Source organism: Cetorhinus maximus, chromosome 8, assembly GCF_964194155.1.
Source record: "Cetorhinus maximus chromosome 8, sCetMax3.hap1.1, whole genome shotgun sequence".
Lineage (NCBI taxonomy): Eukaryota > Metazoa > Chordata > Chondrichthyes > Lamniformes > Cetorhinidae > Cetorhinus > Cetorhinus maximus.
Window position 1 is genome coordinate 18,647,538 of NC_135886.1, and position 20,195 is coordinate 18,667,732.

The 20,195-nt window shown below is 44.9% G+C and overlaps 1 protein-coding gene across 2 annotated transcripts in view; it reads left to right on the forward strand.

The window, feature by feature from the left end:
* The window catches only part of LOC144683480 (TBC1 domain family member 30-like), a 90,125-nt gene that overhangs the window by 51,615 nt on the left and 18,315 nt on the right, over window positions 1–20,195 (forward strand). For both annotated transcript variants that reach the window (XM_078546534.1, XM_078546535.1), the window contains 3 exons: window positions 3,528–3,696; window positions 10,796–10,964; window positions 17,195–17,291. In XM_078546534.1, coding sequence (XP_078402660.1) covers window positions 3,528–3,696; window positions 10,796–10,964; window positions 17,195–17,291 — 435 coding nt within the window. The remainder of the gene's footprint in view (window positions 1–3,527; window positions 3,697–10,795; window positions 10,965–17,194; window positions 17,292–20,195) is intronic.

Here is a 20,195-nt window from a genome sequence, read left to right on the forward strand (position 1 = left end):
CTTATCTGCCTTAACAAATCTTTCAATCACCTTAAATGCCTCAATTACATCACCCTTTAATCCTTTATACTAAAGGAAATAGCCTGGTCTATGCAACCTATTATAATAATTTGACGCTTTTAGTCGCACTACAAGACTAGTACTATAGATTATGGTGTATATGTCGGCCTTTGAAGCCTTGAAAAATCCCTCCAAAAATGAAGATCAACTTATATGCCAAGTATAAAATGTGAACCGCCAGTGTTGGTGTAGGTAGTTGCCATTTTGAAATGTGAAGAAAAACGCATTGGTAACTCAACTTAAATCAATGTGACATGTTTTATTGAATGAATTCATTCAGCAGGGATACCTTTAACCACAATCAAAATGTTTTAAAAACCATGAAGCTGATTGTCTTCGGCATCTGATGCAAAAAGTTCATCAAATTCATTGGGCTGAATCTTCTGGCTGGTGTGCGGGTGGCGGAGTCCACACGCCAGCGCTTAAAATGTTGCGCGAGAGTCCTGACATCACGTGGCATCGCAATATTTCAGTCGGCGGGCGCACTATGCAGCGGGACGCACGCCCGGCATTAATTAAAGGCCTTGTTAAGGCCATTAACTCTCCAATCGACCAGGATTTTGAGGGGCCCGTGCGAACTTCGGGCCCAACGGGCAGGCGGGTAAGTGATTTTTTTACAAACCTCATCCAGTGGCGGGATGAGGTTTGATATTGGAATTAAAAATGTGTAAGAAAGTTTTTGTGTATTTCATTAACATGTCCCATCTCGTGTGACATTTTCACATGAGGGGGACATGTTAATGATTTTTTTATTTTTCTATTTTCAGAGTTTCACAGAGTTTCAGCGATCTCCCTGAGGCAGCACTTTGCCTCAGGGAGATGTGCGCTCTTTCGCGTGCATGCGTGAAAGGGTGCTCTCTGACAGTTGGGGAATCCCCCACCCCCGCCCGCACAGGGAGCGCATAGCACTTCCCGCCGGGCAGGCCTTAATTGGCCCGCCCACGTAAAATGGTGGTGGGGCCCGTTTCGGCAGCGGCAATCGGCTGTCTGCCCGCCACCGAGTTGGTCGGGCCCGCCCACTCATCAAGGGCAAAATTCTGCCCATTGAGTTGCTTTGCCTACGGCATCATTGTAACAGTCCCACTTCGATCAGATTTGGTGCTTTCGGTTTCAGAATCATCACTCCACAACAAATCATCTTCCTCTCCATCCATTGAATTGGATAATCCATATTTTTTTTGAACAATCTGATCACAGTTTGTGCATTAGTAGCATTCCACGATTTGATGATGAAGCCACACAAAATTTCAAGTGGGGCAGCACACACATTTTCACTCTCTTTGTGGAGGTTTTTCTTCTTTGTTAACATCCACCCATTTCATTCACCATGAACGTGATCCTTGAATGGCTTGTTGAGGCACACACCCAAAGGTTGAACTATGGATGTTAGGCCCTTTGGTATAACTGCCATTTGGGTGTTATTTCTTTGCAGGCGCCTGTTGATCTCATAAATTTTATGGGATCTGAACAGGCCCCAGACTAAATAAGCTGCATTCTTTGCTTAAGCCACCCATATGCCTGTTCCATGCATTACTAACCCACAACTTCCCTCCATCCTCCTCCGTACAACCATTGTCAAGGACATGCACAAAAACACCTGCAGGGAACTTCATTTTTGGCATGGTTTTATGTTTGAAAATTGGCATAGGCTTTAATTTGGTTCCATCGGCCATGCAGGCTAGTACCACCATGTACCCTGTCTTCTCACGTCCAGTTGTTTTCACTGTTTTTGAACTGTACCACTCCACAGCTTGGTTGCTGGGCCTTCATGGGCATTTCTTCCATGTTGCTGATGTGACATTAAGGGGACTCGATTTTACTGCTGTCTGATGACGAATCACTGGAAACTGGTAATTTTTTTCCATCAAGGTCTTTTGGTAGCCTTAAAAATCCTGATCTTCTGCTGCAAATCTAGACATTTTCATTGCCTAGAACGGCTACACCAACTGGCTAATGCTCTGAAATCTTTGCTGGACTCTGCGTTTGATTTGGCCCAGCCTAAGTGCTTAAATACACATTGCATTTCTGGTGGCGATGTAACCGTTCTGATGATTTTTGAGGACCCGTTCCGATGCATGCTTCTCAAGATCCGGCCAGTGACTGGTCCTTGTTCTCATGGTGCATTTGGTCTTATTCAGGGTGGATTCCTCCTCCTTCCATTCTTGCACCAGTTTTTCACTAACACCGAACTCCCTCGCTGCAGCACAGTTATTTGACGAGGTAGCAAATGTTACAATTTTTAGCTTGAAACCAGCATAATTCTTCTTTCATTTTGTTGGAGGAACCATTTGTGTGTGTTCGCCATGTGCGGTCTGCTCTGTGTGGGCATCTTTAACTCCCATGCATCTTCTTGGCAACACGGCCCATATCGCCTGCTTGATCCCATTTTTTGACTTATAAGGTGAGTAAAACACGCATTACTGAGGTGAAAAATTGAGGTTGACTCCTAATGTGAGTATAGCATTACTTAGCAGAAAAGTGGGGTAGGCTTATCCTCTTAAGTCTCGGCCTAAGTATGAATTTTGACACCGAAAGATTGGGTCGTCTTATAAACATGTTTGACTTGTACACCGGGATTTATGGCATGTCCTTCTTGAGGTACAGTGCCCAGAATTGAACACTGTATTCCAGATGGGGTCTCACCAGAGCTGTAACATCACTTCCACTCCTTTGTATTCCAGCCCTCTTGGCCTTTTAAGTATTTTCGTATCTGTCCCTTAGCTTTTAGTGATTTCTATACTTGTGCTGACAAATTTTACTGCTCATCCGCAGTTTTGAGCTTTGGGCCATTTAGAAATTACTCCGAACCACCTTTCTTAGGTCTGAATCCCACATTTAAACTTCGTCTGCCACAGTTTTGCCCATTCACTAAATCTATCAATGTCCCTTTGCAACGTTCTACTCCCATTGATAATAAAGGATGGATGAATCAATACACAATAGTCCAAAGTCAACATTTCTCGCAGAATATCTGATAAGGTTCCCACTTCTAACCATTATCCAATGACTATCTGGAAAGTGCATGGCTTTGAGCTTTGGAGAGGGCTCAGCTGTGAAGCTGTCCACAGTTGGATAGTCTGGTGACACACATTGCCTAGACTCACAGAATGAAGAATGGCCACTTGGGCAAAGCACTGGAGAGTGACTAAAGCCTCTAGTGTCCCAATGAAAGTTGGTGTTTTCAGGAGAGAAGTGGACAGAAAAACACACTTCTCACACACATGGGCGATTCCGTTTGAGTGAAGCGTTAGAAAGATAGAGGTAACTTACCAGCTTTACATTGTTGACAGGACAAATTTCCAATGTTCTTCTGGTACACTTGACTCCCTGACTGGAGAGTGCAAATTCTGAAAGATAATTTTAAAAATTATACGTTTTAGCGCTGTATTCCTTTGCTGTATTGGGAAGATTTCATTTTTAGCATTAACTAATGTCATATGCTCTTTTTTATTTCATTTTCTTCCAAGGTCCTGGTCTATCTACTCGACAGAGTTCTTCCAGACAATTATTTTGCTAACAATCTCAGTGATTTGACTGTTGATGTTGCAGTCTTCCATGACCTGTTAAAAATTAAGCTTCCTGAACTTTCACAACATCTGGACCGTCTTTGCACAGCAGCCAAGAAAACCAACGATGGTAGGTTCTGAGAAAAAAAAATACAGTATTGTCCTTGTCATATAAAACCAACCGAATGGTTAATTGGAAAATATGGTGTTTTCAGTTTCACAAACTGTTTCATTGGGCAAACCTTGATGTATGATCATGAAACACAGCAGGAGATATTTAATATTTGTATTAACATAAATCATTTTTTTTCTTTATTCTTTCACGGGATGTGGACGTCACTAGCAATGCCTGCATTTATTGCCCAGCCCTATTTGCCTTGAACTGGGTGGTTTGCTAGGCTATTTCAGAGGGCAGTTAAGAGTCAACCACATTGTTATGGGTCTGGAGTCACTTGTAGGGCAGGTCAGGTAGGGATGGCAGATTTCTTTCCCTAAAGGGGCATTGGTGAACCAGATGGCTTTTTGACAACATCAGTGATAGTCGTCATGTTCACCGTTACTGAGACTAGCTTTAAAATTCCAGATTTATTGGGCAGAATTTAGCCCTTGATGGGCGGGCGGGCCCCACTGGCTCGGCGGTGGGCGGGCAGCTGAACTCCGCCGCCGAAACGGGCCCCACCGCCATTTTGAATGGGCGGGCCAATTAAGACCCGTCCAGCGGCCTGCCCGACGGGAAGTGCTATGTGCTTTCTGTGCGGGGTGGGGGATTCCCCATCTGTCAAAGTGCGGCATATGCGCGCGAAAGAGCACACTGCTCCCTGAGACTAGGTGCTGTCTCAGGGAGAGTGCTGATAGTTTAATAAACCTAAAAAAATAGCAAAATAAAAAAATTATTAATATGTCCCCCTCATGTGACAATGTCACATGAGATGGGACATGTTAATAAATATCACATAAAGTTTATTAAAGTTTTTTAAAACAGACATGAAACCTCATCCCGCCAGTGGATGAGGTTTCATGTTTTTTCAGAAGCCCGCTGGGGCTCCTGGCCTGCCCGCCAGTCTTAAGGGTGGACGGGCAGGGCCTTTTTAATTGGGTTAATTATCCTGTCAATGGCCTCAATTGGCCATTGACAGGTCGGCGGGCGGACAGCTAATTTCGCTGTCTGCCCGCCTTCCTGAATATTTAAATGGGGCAGGATGACGTCAGGGGTTCCTTCCATGTCGGCGAGCAGGCCCCACCCCCAAATCGCCGATGGAAAAATTCTGGCCATTTGAGTTTAAATTCCACCAACTGCTATAGTGGGATTTGAACCCATGACTCCAGAGCATTATCCTAGGCCTCTGGATTTCTAGTCCTGCCCTTACCATTATGCCACCTTCTCCCCCAACCTGCTGATGTTGGAGTGTTGCAATGTTGGTAATAATACCTTACCTGCATGGTGCAGGATGTAGCCATAAAGCACAGGAAGGGTCCAAGCTTATCCCTCACCAGTGCTGACCTAGTTGGGGCTTGAATTTCAGTGCTGGATGGCAGGCCAGGGGGGTGGTGTGGGGGCTGCAGCGGATAGCCAATCCAAGTCATTGAGAACCTATTAGCAGCAAATCAAGGAGGCCAGCTGGAATTTTCATGTTGTACTCCAAGTTCCTGCAGACAGCAGGGGTTAGTTTAGATGCCTGGAGAGTCTCTTGGCTGAAGCTCAGAGGGACCAGCACTCCGGGCAGGCTTAGAGGCCCTGCCTGCCTGATGCCCTCTAAAGCAGCCTGCTGCCCCCTTCAAGCTGCAAGGCCTCTGATTGGCCCTCCAGTTTTGAGAGCCCATCCATAATTGAAGGGTGAGCCCGCCCTCTGGCCATTAATTCGACACCCTGAGTACAATCACGAAGAGTAACTGTTTCTCACATAATGCGAGCTTCTAATCCCCAAGTCAGTCTGACTGCAGGGTTCAAAATCCTGCCTTAATCTCAGGGTTGCAGTGGTGGATTCCACAAGTGATCTCAATGCTTTGGATTAGTGAGAGGGAAAAAAAAATCATCAACAGTTCTCTCTCCAGGTTTCTCCCGAGAAGTGAAATGTGGGGATGTTGGATGAGGACAAGGTTTAGATCAGTGTTATGCCCTCAACAGTCAAATGGTTTGCCCAAACTCACTGTGGACTCAAATCTCAACAATATCAAATTGGACAAGATACTAGAGAGCTCACATTGAATCAGCACCTTTTAAGCAAGAAGAGAAGAAATTTGGTGGTAAAAGAATAAAAACATTTTGTTGGAATCTGACCTCATTTATTCTCAACAGGGACCCATATCTTGACAGAATTTGGTTTAATGTAACATGGTTCTAGGTTTGTTCACCTTTTAAGTTCCTCCACATGCCCCTTTGCTAATTTTAATTGTAATTTTCTCACCACTCCTTAGCCTTCGTTGTACAACGTGCTGTTTTTCAGTGTTGGAAGGGAGCCTGTTTGTATGTTTCTTGTCACCAACCTGTTGGCACATGGAGCAAATTGACATCGCTTGGATTTTCACTCCCTTCCCCATCTGGCACCTCATGATATTACCTTGTTGAGATTTGGAATGCACCATAAGATCATAAGGAATTGGTCATTCAGCCCTTCAAGCCTGCACCACCATTCAATAAAATCATGGCTGATTGTGGCCGTAAATCAACTTTCCTGCCAGCCCCCAATAACTCTTGATTCCCTTGTAAGTCAAAAACCTGTCCAACTCAGTCTTGAATATATTCAATGACCCAACCTCCAATGCCCTCTGGAGTAGAGAATTCCAAAGATTAACAACCCTCTGAGGGAAGAAATTCCTTCTCATCTCCGTCTTAAATGGTAGACCCCTTATTTTTAAACTGTTTCCCCTGGTTCTAGATTTCCCCCAAGAGAGGACACATCCTCTCAGCATCTACCTTATTAAGCTCCTTCAGAATCTTGTATGTTTCAATAAAATTACCCCTCATTCTTCTAAATTCCAATGAGTATAGGCCCAGCTGAAGAATCCTGCTTTGGACACCATGGGCAGCGTTTTCCCCCTGTCGGGGCGGGGTTGTGCGGGAGCGGGCGGGTTCCCAATCGGTGCTCCCAGGCGGGGGCGTGCCTCCAATTTACGTGGGCGGGCCAATTAAGGCCCGCCCAGTGTGATGTCCGCCAGGAAGCGCTGTGCACTCCATGTGCAGGCGGGGTGGGGATTCCCTGAGCAGGTCTGTGCGCTCTTTCGCACATGCGCGCGGAAGAGCGCACATATCTCCCTGCGGCAAAGTGCTGCCTCGGGGTGATCGGTTGAACTTTTAAAAAATTTAATGAAGGTAAGAAAAAATTTTCCTGACATGTCCCCATATGTAACACTGTCACGTGAGCTGGGATATGTCCATCACTTTTATTTTAAAATTTTCTGAACATTTTAAATCCCTCATGAAACCTCATCCTGCCTTTGGATGAGGTTTCATGCTTTTTTGGAAGGCCGCCTGGGCTCTTCGCCTGCCCGCCAACCTTAAGGTTGGAGGGGCAGGTCTATTAATCATTTTAAATACCTTTTTAATGGCCTTCGGCTGTGTGCCCGCCAAATTGAAAATCTAAATGACGCGGGGTGATGTCGGGATGCACGCCTGACGTCACCCCCGTGTCAAATTACGCGTCGGCGAGCGGGCCCCGTTCCCGCTCATCGACTGGAAATTTACTGCTCCATGAAGTAGGCTTCACAGTCTAGGGTATGTTAACAGCAAGTCTTTATTAATAACTCAAACATATTTACAGTAGAAGGTACAGGTATGGAGCTGACTCCAGTCTAGGTCTTTATCCACCTCTATGCTGACCCTGGCTCTGGGTCATGTGCCTTTGTATCACTGTGGACAGCACTGTACTTAGTCCCACATTAACCCTATATGTACCAGACCCTATTACTACACCAACCCGCTCAGTGTTTCCTCATAAGCCAACCCCATCATCCCAGGAATCAGCCTAGTGAACCTTCTCTGAACTGCTTACAATGCAAGTATATCCCTCCTTAAGTAAGGACACCAATACTGTATGCAGTTCTCTAAGTGCAGTCTCACCGATGCCATGTACAGCTATAGCAAGACTTCCCTGTTTGTATACACCATAACTCTTGCAGTAAAGGCCAGTGGAGAACTATGAGGATGAACCTAAAACTTAGCAACAGTTAGACGATGCACTTTCAGACCCACCAACGTTTTGGTTTTTCTTTCAGCATATTAATTTGTATGCCATCTGTTCTGCTGAATACAGGATTTATAAAATTGCTCTTACTGTCATTTTTTTGAAGGTGATGACCCTTCATGGGGTAGAGTTTTGTAACATTGAATTCAAATATTTTCCATATTTTTTATCAGCCTTAACCTCCACTTTATATTCCCTCTGCCAATCCTAAGCGTCTGCCAGTGCAGTTTTGGTAGTTAACTTCCAGCTGTTCAGTACTCTGAGGGATTTTCCCATCCTGTGCATGAGCATCAAGTCTCTGCTCAGCATCCTGTGACAGCATGGTTCCGACGTGGTTCTCACTGAATGATTGATTGCATGAGCTGTGGCTCAGAGCTTTGCTGTTTTCTCTCCAGCTTATAGAAATCCTGATTCAGGCAGACTATTTCTTGGCTAACGAGTTGCATGTTTATCAGGTTTCATTTTTGTATTTTGATTCCTTGCAGAACAGTGGAAAGGTGCCAAGCGTCTGTGGTATCGCAGTTTATTTATTGCTGTGCAGAAACACTACACTGGTGAAACTTCCATATGTTGTTTAAAGAAAAGAAATTGGCCTGTTTTCGTTCTTTTGACAGGCCTGATTTCAGACCTGTCCCAGTGCTGCTCTTTAGCTGGACAATTGGAGATGTGCATGAAAATGACCCCGGGTACAATTGCAGAGCTGCTGTACTTCTGCTGTGACACGGTATTGACACATTGACCACCAAATCAAATTTTTTACTGACGATTCACCAAAAAATCTATAGGCATACAAAAACAAAACAACGGATAAAATAATAGCAATGTTTTATTTTTGTTAAATTGGTGTTTCCACTCAACCAGCATTGATTTACCATCGTTTAAATCTATAGTGCAATTAATAAACCAGCATAATACTACTCTGGAGACAGCAGCATAGTAGTATTATCACCTGGACTAGTAATCCAGAAGTGCAGACGAATGCCCTGGTGACCTGGGTTCAAATCCCACCATGGCAGCTGGTGGAATATAAATTTAATTCATTAAAAAAAGCTGGTCTCAGTAATAGTGCCATGCAACTGTCATTCATTGTTGTAAAAACCCATCACTAATGTCCTTTTAGGGAAGGAAATCTGCCATCCTTACCTGGTCTGGCCTACACGTGACTGTAGACCCACAGCAATGTGGTTGACTCTGAAATGGCCTAGAAAGCCACTCAGTTCTGCCAAACACCGAGCCAGCACTGTGGGTGCACCTGCATTAGATGGACTGCAGTGGTTCAAGTATCTGCCTCCCCACAACCTTCCCAAGGGCAGTTAGGGATGGGCAACCAATGTTAGCCTTGACAGCAACACTCACATCCCATGAAAAAATAAAAATAAACTGCTACGTTACAACAATGACTATACTTCAAATTTTTCGATTAGCTGTAAAGTGCTTTGGGGCATCTGGTGGTTGTGAAAGGCGCTATATAAATGCAAATATTTTCTTTTATAGCTGATTCAGTTTTTTTTTCTGTAGAAATTATTTCAAAATTACATGTACTGTTTTTTCTCCTTATTAATTTTCTCTGTACCCCCCCAACCCCCTATGCCCTCGCTCCATCCAGTCCTTCTCCACTGGGAATATGGCCGAATGGGCATCCAGCACCATGTCTGTTTCTGACTTGGTCTTGCATTGCCAGGAAAGGAAGAGTAGGGAATGAGATTGAACAGTGTTTGTGTGGTGATAAATGTCACTGCTAACTTTGTGTTTCCAAATCCTGATTTGTAGCAATGAATAGGAACGACTTACACTTGTACTGTTCCTTTAATGTGGTGAATCATTCTAAAACACGTCACAAAGGGATAGACTGAAATGCTGGAGAGGGGCTTGGAATTAAGGGACATGACTAGTTTGCAGAAAGGTTGCCCAATTTCTTTAGGAGAGACAGTGGCATAATGGTATTATTATTGCACTAGTAACTCCAAGGCCCAGGTTAATGTTCTGCGAATATGGGGCAGAATTTTGCCCTTGGCGGGGGTGCTCGAGGCGGGTGGTCGGGAAGCCGCCCGCGATCGGCAGCACTCCGTGATTTTATGCGGGCGGGCCAATTAAGGCCCGGCCAGCGTGGAACGTGAGCGGCAGCGCTCAGAGCTGCCTCAGGGAGATGAAGCGCTGTTTTAAAAAAAAGTAATGAACAAAATAAAAATGTCATAAAACATGTCCTCTCATGTGACTCTGTCACATAAGCAGGGACATGTTTTTAACTCACGTGCAAAATTTTTATTTTATTTTTATTTGCTTCAGGAAACCTCATCCCGTCCGCGCATGAAGTTTCCTAAGAAATGCAAAGGCCGCTGGTCTTTTTGCCTGCCCGCCAACCATTAGGTTGAATGGGCAGTGAAAAATTCAGCACAATTGTTAACTTAATAGGCCTTTTTTTGTTGTCGGCGGGCGCGCTGCTGGCTCCGGCGTGTGCCCGCCGACTGAACTATCGCGAGAGTGCGCGGTGACGTCGGCACGCTCAGCTGGCATCAGTGCGCTTTATTTCATGCTCGGGTGTGTCGAGCGCCCACCCACACGCCAAGCGAAAAGTCTTGCCCATGGGTTCAAATCCTTCCATCGCAGCTGATGGAATTTAAATGCAATTAATAAAATGTAGAATTACCAGATTGTCTCAATGAAGCTATCAATTTTTGTTGTAAAACCCATCTGGTCCACTCATGTCCTTTTAGGAAAGGAAATCTGCCATTCTTACCTGATCTGGCCTTCTCGTGACTCCATCCCCACTATGGTTGACTGTTAACTGCCCGTTGAAATGGCTTGGCAAGTCACTCACTTCAAGGGCAATTAAATGGGCAACAGATGCTGGCTTTGCCAGCGACACCCACGTCCCTCGAAAGAATAAAGGGAGAAAAAATGTTATGGTTTCAGAATTTGGGAAGAGGTACAAAAGTGTAAACAGGATGGGAGTAAACATGATCCTCTAACTTTATGCTATTATTGTTTAAAGAAATATACCTTTGCTGGTAAAATACATTTCAAACCATCAATTTTATTTCCAAACAGGGAGGTGCATGCTGCCACTTACTAGTGTCGTCACCATGCAGTGGTTTCTGACTCTCTTCACTTCCTGTCTTCCCAAAGAGACCATCCTCCGGGTTTGGGATGCAGTCTTGTTTGAAGGGTCAGAGGTGCTTCTTCGAGTGGCTCTGGCATTATGGGCTCAACTTGGAGAGTGAGTACCTACGATTGGTGACCTTTACACATAACTCTAAATTACACCAAAATGAAAAGCGGAGAGCAGATGGTTTGGATTGCTTCGAGCACACTTATCGAGTACCGCATGTGAGTTCTGGTCGCCATATTGTAAAAAAAAAGGAAGATTTACAAGATGATATCAAAATGTGTGGGTATACATGTCAGGAAATGATTGACAGGCTGGGTCTCTTCTCTCATGAAAAAGAAGATTGCGGGGGTGACCTGATACAGGTCTTTAACATTATACGAAAGATTTTATAGAGTGGCTAAAGAATGTGGAACTTGCTACCAAAGGGAGTGGTTAAAGCAAATCGTATGGATATATTTAAGGAGAAGTTAGACAAGTTTATGAGGGAGAAGGGAATAGAGGGTTATGATGATAGATTTAGATGAGGAAAGATGGGAGGAGGATCGATGGAGGAGAAACACTTGCGTGGACTGGGCCTAATGGTCCATTTCTGTGCTGTGTTTCCTATGTAATCCTATGAGATTGAATCCTCTACCAAATCCCGTAATAACCACTTCTTCTTCCAGCCTCATTGCCTCCTCCTGTCAGCATGATCTGGTTTGCTGCTTTCTCTATACTTTCAGTCAGCAGTGCTGTAAGTCAGTGACAGGAGCCACAGGGTGGAACAGCTCTCCTTGCCTGATTGCTTCATCTCTCCTGACAGACTGAATCTAGTGGCTCATTCAGGAATCAGTGGAATGTGTCTACTGAGGTACAGTGTTAGACACAGGATAATAGGATCTCTATTATAAGAGCCCTAAGCGAAAGAGTTTCTGTACACCATAAATTCTTTGCCCATTTCCATTGTTCAGTGTTTGGGAATACCTGAAGAAGGCAGACGGTTTGTTCATCAAAGTGGCATTGTTGTTAAGATACTGCTATTATGTTGAAATGGGGAAGGCTGGAACTTTACATTGGGAGTTTTCAGTAAGTCCAGGATGCTGTGGTTAGGGTTGTTAGGCGACTCAAAGACCAAGGGCTGCCTCTGGTTACAAACACCAGACGAAACAGAACGCCGAATTTTATTTGGGGAAGCTAAAGTCCTGCCACGAGGGGTGAAATGGGAGCCTGCCACACGAGGTGTGGGAAGCAGGACCCTGGGGCAGTATCTTGCCAGTGGCAGCCAATTAACAGGCTGCTGCCAGAGCCCCCATCCAAATGAAGATGGTGACCTACCCTGCGCCCCCAAGAGCTGCTGGCTCAAGCAGAGGGCCTGCAGCTCAGCAGCCACGGCATTGCCATCACTAGCAGTTGCCGGTACTGAGGCTGCAGCTCCATGGAGAGGGTACCTCATTGGCGAGGCGTTCTGGAGGAGTATGTAAATGTCCTAACCCACCTGGTTTTGGCTGCAGTGTCTTGGGCGCAGGGGCACTACCACCCGAGGGCCCCTCTCAATGGGGGCAAAAAGCCCACAGGGGTGAGGTGGCTCAATTGACCCCCCCAGCAGGTGGCCAAGCCATCAGTGTTCCCACCTCTGGCATTATTGCCATGGCAGTGGGAAGCAAGGAGTCCCATCCTGATGTCCTCCCCCCCCACCATCTTGCCAGATCTCCCACTTCACAACCTGTCTCCAATGAGCTGGGAAAATTCAGCCCAAAATCAAGCTTGTAACAAATTTTCGTTTTGTGGGAGGGAGGTGTCTGCACCGTCTACCGTAAATTTGATAGAAGAGCCACAGAAATCCTGGCCAGGTTGTACTCAATGTTTCTGCTGCTCTTCGGCAAATGTGACAGCAAGCAATTGGGATTCACTCCCTTTATCATGTCAAATGCTTGACAAGACAAGATTCACTTCTTCAACCAACATTACCTTAATGGCCTGTCATCTCCAACAATTTGATTAACTTAACGTATCAGATTTCTGAGACTTTGTGCGAGATGATTTAACATTCATTTATTTTTCAATCTCCAAAGCGTTGTGGGATTTAATAACTTTAAATATTAAATTGCTGTCTTAATATGATGCTGATAGGTATTGTATTTTTTAATACTCAGTATTCAGAAGGTTGTGGTGGGAGGATATTGTGGATCAAAAAACTGTCTAACTCAGCCCTGCATACATTCAATGACTCAGCCTCCACTGCTCTCTGGGGTAGATAATTCCTGAGAGAGGAAATTCCTCCACACCTCCATTTCAAATGGGAAACCTCTTATTTTGAAACTGTCCCCCTAATTCTAGATGCTCCCATGAGGGGAATAAACCCCTCAGCATCTACCCTGTCAAGTCCCCTCAGGATCTTTTATGTTTCGATAAGATCACCTCTCATTCTTCTAAAGTCCAATTAGTATTAACATTTCCTCATAAGACCAACCCTTCCATCCCAGGAATCAGCCGAGTGAACCTTCTCTGATATACCTCTAATATTCCACCTTAAATAAGGAGACTAAATCCGTATGCAGTATTCCAGGTGCAGTCTCGCCAATGCCCTGTACAGCTGTATTCCGATCAATGGCCAGATCCTGGAAAATGTAGAGTATTTTCATATCTTGGGAGCCAGACATAGACGACAAAATTCATCATCACCTTCAGCCTTTGGCTGACTGAGGTAAAAAGTATTTAAGGACCAGGATCTCTAAGGCCATGGTTTACCAGGCAGCAATGATACTCACACTCCTAAATGCTTCGGAAACTTGGACAACCTACAGCAGGCACCTCAAAGCACTGGAGAAGTACCACCAAGATCCTCCAAATCCGGTGGCAAGAAAGGTGGACCAACAACAGCATCCTCTCCCAAGTCAACTTTCCCAGCATCGAGGCACTAATCACTCAAAACCAGCTCCATTAGGGGGACATGTCATTCATATGCCTGACACCATACTCCCGAAGCTGTAGCTCTGGTCTGAACTCAGTCACGGCAGGAGATTCCCTGGAGGACAATGGAAATGATTTAGGAATGTTCTCCAAGCATCCCTGAAGAGGTCAAATATGCCCGTCGACTCATGGGAGTCCCTGGCTTGTGAGCAACCAAAATGGCTCTTTTGGGAAGGCACCGAACACATTGGGAGACTTCATTGGGAACGTGCAGAGGCGAAGTCGCGGTGTCGGATGGAGGGCGCAAACCTCCAAACAACCCTTCGAACACCACCTGCCCCACATGTGGCAGCATCTGCAGATTGTGCATTGGACTTATCAGCCATTTCAGAACCTGTCGAACTGGAGTGGAAGCAAGTCATCCTCAATCCCAAAGGACTGCCTAAGAATGAGACTTCCCTACATTTATGCTTTATCCCCATGGCACCAAAGGCCAATATTCTGTTTGCCTTTCTAATCACTTGCTGTACCTGCATGCTAACTTTTTGTGATCCATGTACAAGGACACCCAGATCCCCCTGTACTGCAGGATTTTGCAGTTGTGTGCTCCGCAGACTTAACATCGATTCACCTTGGCAGACAGATCCACAGGTCATTGCCTATTCTCTCATTATATCAATATAGGTCCATGAAGGAATATTTCCCCTGTCTCTTTAAATTAGCTATGTTTCTTCCAAAATGATATTAATGCATAACGTAAGCAAAAAAAATAACATCATGCCAAACACACAGACTCCTTTTCAATCCCTAAATAGTTTATACACTCGAGCCACTGAATTCTGCTATCAAAACGTGAAACAGTCAATCCCAATCACAATTAGATTATATGTGATTACTTTCTGTGGTAATTCACTGAGCTGCGAATAGATAATTCTATTGACACTGTTAAATAGATTTCAGTGTAATAGCTATTATTGTATTGTTGGAAAATTGTAATAACCACTTGGGCAAATTATCTTAATTTTCAGGGCATCTAATTGGTGATGAAAATCCTTGTGCACTGTATATAATTATGACAGGAAATGATCTTCCAAACAAGAAACCTGATTATGTTGAAAAGATTTTGCAGTGGAATTCTTTTCAAGGATTTGGGTGGCTGATAACTAAACTGGGTACAGCAGTCATTTCACTCCGTACTCTAGAGATGTAGGATGAATTGGGTGGGATGGTGAGGCAGTGGGGCTTGTAAAATGGCGAGGGAAGGTGTGGAGGACGGAATGCCCATTCTTTTCCCGCTGCCTGGCATTCTGCCAAAGGCAGAGAAGGTGGAGGACAGCCTTCCTATCCAAAGGCCAATTATGCCATTTTAAGTGGCCAGTCAAGGGCCTTTTTCTGCCACCGCTGGCATTTTACCAGCGATGCCTGGGCCCTGCACCATGTAGGGAGACCGCCTAGTAAACCCTGGCGGCCTCCATTCAGGCTGCTAATCCCACAGAGGGTCCCCCTGACAGCAATGGCCGCTCTCACGGCAACACTCCACCCCCGTCCTCACCAAACCCACCCCTATGCTCCTTTCCACAGCCTGCCTGACTGGCCCTCGTGACCCATTAACCCCACTCGACTTGTTTTGAGGGTGGCGTGCATCGCAGCGTGTCTCAGCTGGGTGCAGTTTCAGCAGTGGCCACTGCTCCCAGTGGCGCTGCAGAGACTGAAGAGCTGCCAGTCCTACAGTTGACCGGCGCCTCTTGGAAGCAGGTTTTCATCCCTTTAAAGGGACAGGAACTCCAACAGCAGCTAATTAGCTGCCAGATGGGCCCAAAATGTGGTGCAGGGTCTCCCAAACAACCTAAGCAGGGTTGCCCCCACCGCCTGAACGAAATCCAAATCTTTGTGTGTTTGCCGCACATATCAAGAACTCACTGGGTACAATTTCAACCTGGAGAATTTTAGCAGCATGTCTTCTGTGTGCCTAACATGAACTTTAAAAAAGGGAAAGTGAAAAAAATTGTGTCTTCAGAAACAGCTTCCGACAGTACATAGGAAATGGTAGGATGGGGATAAATTCCCCTTTCCTATATTCCCAGACACTAAATGGATCAGTTTGCAACTGCTCAATAGCAACAGGAAGCCTTAACTTCCATAATGGGTGGAGAATTGTGGGCAGCACACAAGAATTCCTGAAAATGGGCATCCTGTAGGCAACACTTCACCAGCGTTATAAAGTCAGCCCTTAAATATAATGATATTGCTTATTGTTGCTCAAGTTCAGAAGTGCATGGCATCTATTAGGCTGCTCGTGTAGCCAGTGCAGATGAGTCCCTTTGTAGACACTGTGAAAGCTGAAACATGGCTGTGTGATGGTCTGAGTTATGGGAGGGTGAAATTCAACTTGGGCAGGTTACACCTGCTGCCTGAAGCAGTCAGAGACGAATATTGGACAGGAAATATAACGGGCGGCAGATTTGATACCTCCTGTTTTTCATCCAACGCAAGTCAAATTTCAACCCAGTGATGGCTTTAGTTCCTATAAAGTACTTTAAATTATACTATTAAGGTTGCTATGGCTTTAGTTTAATTGCTTCTGTGTAGTTAGTCTGTGACTCCATGTTGGATGGTTTGTCTCCTGGAGGTTTTAATGGACTCGCCAAGAGACACCAATGCTGTAGAGTCAGTGATGGAATATATTCGTCAAAGGAGGCAGTTAAAGACTCTTGGGGCAGGGATTTCACTTCTACTTCTGACCAAAGAGACAGCAGACAATGGCTTCTAGTTATGGAACCTGTTGTTGGATTGTAAGTTTGTGGCTAAAGCCTGGCTAAATTCAGTGACCAGATTGTACATGTTGCAAACATAACAATACCTCAGCTTCCAATTGTGAAAGCCTTGTGCTTGCAGAGTTGCTTTTAAGGTGCATTCAGAGCAATTGTACCTCATCTATGTCAACCTTGCCATTGAATCCATCTCACAGGATGCATGGAGCAGCTTTGACACAATGGAAACTGGTACAATTGGAAGCAGGTCAGGGATATAAGATGGCAAGTCCAGTTTTTTGGATCAACAGTGCAAATTTTACAGGTTCTGTCTCTAACTTCTTTAAAGAGTTACAAGTGACCATTGGTTTTGACAGGCTCCCATTGGCTGCAGAATTAAAGGAACTCTGAATTTGGTACCTATAACTAACTCTCGCTGCATGAGTTCATGAGACAGACTGTGTGGAAAGAATATTTCTTGTAGTGCTGAAACATTTCTAATAGTTTTTTTAAATCCAGGAAGGAAGGTATGGCTAATTTATCAGTGCTCTACAGGTTCATGGCCAATGATCTTCATTCACCCCGCTATGATTTCAACAGGGTCACCTAGCTAATATAACACCGATCTTTGCTCAGTAAGCCTGAATAGCTGTTTCTTGTTATTATGAGTTCTATTAATAGCACTTTGGCATGTCACAGGCGCATCAAGAATTGTCAAAGTCCTGATGAGGTTTCCAGATTGCTGAGCCAGGAGATGATGGAGACTAAACTGATGGACTGCAATGAGCTGATGCAGGTGAGAGCATAAAACCCATAAGTAATTTAATTTCTGGTGAGAAGTGGCAATCCCAGGGTATTGCAGTACCACATGGAAAGGTCTCAACATTGGCTCAGTAGTGGTACTCACATCTCTGAGTCGGAAGGCTGTAAATTGAGGCCCGCTCCGGAGACTTGAGCATGTAATCGAGGCCAGGTGTTCTCAACTGGGGGCCCACAATAAATCTTCAAGAAATCCACCAAATCGGCACCTTACAAGAATAAAATCTTTTTTTAAGATGCCACTAAGGAATACAATCTCGGCTGTGTTATTCCCGGATATGCACTGGAAGTACATTTCCTAAAGTTACACACTCCAGGCAAAGGATGAAGCATAAAGTGAAAAAGAGAAGTAAGGAAAAATATGTGTGGAGGAGGACATCCGGCCACCCGTCCCCCTTTTCCGCCACATCTGTTAGTGACAAGTGGTAGCGGCTTCTTTTCCCAGAAGGCTGTGTGGCGTGTGGTCTCCTGGCTGCCATGTTTAAATTAGGTGGAGTGGAGCAACAGGTCGGTGGGGGTTCAATGTCTGTTTTGTGGAGATAATGGGCCAAGAACTAACAAAAGGTGTCGCCAAATGTTCAGCTGACTTCACCTGTCTCGGCTGACCGCTGCTTGCCTGTGGCAGCCGTCCACAGAGCTGAGCAAGCAATGAGCGGCTAATCGAACAACTCACAGCCACTACCTCCCCTGGGGGAGGTCGGGAGGGGCTTGCAGTCCCATGTCTGGGTCTTAGGGCTGTCACTCACGTGAGACACAGGCAGCTATGAAAGCCAACTGTGTTTTTATTTATGAAGTGTATAAAATGTGCCATTTTGCTTTGGGAAGTAAGCCTGCAGCTTTAGAATATAGGGATCCATCTAATTTTCTCATGTGAGATGTGCACCAATTTGCTGTTGGTTTTTACCATGCAATAGGAGCCATTAGAAAATATACTTGTGCAAAGTTTTTATAAGATGGGAGGGGGGGGTCTCAGAAGCAAAAAAGTAGGAATCCCCCCTATCTAAGTTGATATTTCAGTGAGGGAATGCTACACCTGTTGGTAGTGCTGCCTTTTAAATGCGACATTAAACAGGTCCTGTCTGCTTCTGTCTGGTGGACTTAAAAGATCCCACGGCACAATTCAAAGAGCATAGATTTTCCGGTTATGTACCCATGATTGTTTGTGGTAGTGAGCAGTGGCTGCTCTGTCTCCCTACATTATAACAATGACTGCACTTTCTGATTAACAATAACATAACAACTTATGGGGATAGTGTGGGTAAAAGGCATTGAAGTGTTCGATCAGCCATAATCATATTGAATGATGGAGCAGGCTCAATGGGCTGAATGGCCTTCTCCTGTTCCTATGTTCCTACATCATTGGTTATGAAGCAATATGGCACGTGTGAAAGATGAATGCAAGTTCTTTCATTCTTTTATTCAGTCTCCTACCTTTTACCAGTTGTGCTGTCCAGGTTATTACCATCTTCACTGAGTTTAATAATTTTTTACCAATTTGTCATTGTATTTTTGTATTCACGTCAACAAGATTTCATTAAAATATTCGGAATTGTAGTTCTTTGATTTTTGTGGAACCTGGTTTAAATAAAAATTGCCCCCTCATAATGGTTGTAACAGTCTACTGTAAAATAAGTTTAAACATTCTGGTGCACTTTTCCTTGTGGAACGTGAATCCACAACAAAAGCTGGTTGTAATTTGGCATAAATTGGTTTTAATTTATCCATTTAACTATTTTCCCAGTGGTGGGCGTGCAGTACACCACCTGGGGAGACCACTGAGTAAAACCTGGCGGGCTCAGGGTGGGGGTACCTCCTGATCAGGTACCTTTTGATCCGTGGAGGGACCACCCCCCCCTCCCCCCCCCCTCCCCCCCCTCCCCCCCCTCCCCCCCCCTGCCAGAAGACACACCTGCCAACACAATTGACTCCCCCCCAGCTTGCCTGGGCCTGCCTGATTGGCCCCATCAAGCCCTGAACCCACTTACCTGCACTGGGCCTCTTTGATGGTGGCTGGTCTGGGACTGCTGTAGTGCCAGCAGCGGCCACCAGTTCTAGTGGTGCCACTGGGACTGAAGAGCTGCCGGCCCTCTACTTGGCCGAGGGGCGGAAGCCACGACTGCAGGCAATTAACTACTTGAGGACCTTAAAATAAGGTTGTGGCTTCTAGGGCCCGGCAGAGGCTGAGTTGCCCACAAGTTTCTAGTCGGTGGGAGGGGATACCACTGCCATATAAAACCCTGGCCCATATGTGCTAAATTAACATGCATCTGATGGTGTCCCCACCCAATCCCAAAAACAACTTTAGAAGATTATTGATAATTTCATTATAAGTAATTTGAATGAAGATGTACCTCCTGTCAGGTAAGGAAGAACTAACAAACCCCATTACAATTGAATTATACCTAATTATTAACAATCACTGACTGTCCTACCTAATGTTCTTATTATAGTTGACTCTTAGTGCTTCAATTATACTGCTGAACACAAAAGAATTGCACCGGTAAAGGTCAAGTTCAGACTAGTTGGCACATTACCACGCTTCACTGTGTTGGCAGGACCCAACCAATCTAAGGTAGTGATCAGGCATTGGATTTATGTTCTAACAACTGGAACCAACAGAACTCTCCACAACACATCATACATCGTGTACCATTTTGCACCATAGCATTGACCTGATTATTTCACAGAGATCAAAAGCCAATGTGTTGTGTGTTTACAAACCATGTAAGCAAAATAGAATAGAAGTGTTCCTTTTGTCACACATGAAAATGATACTCATGTTGGTCTCTCTACTTACCCCACACAAAACACTCTTCAGGCAATGGACCAACTCTCAAGACGGTAGAAATCTGGGAACCGTACTTTCATTAGGATATTTTGC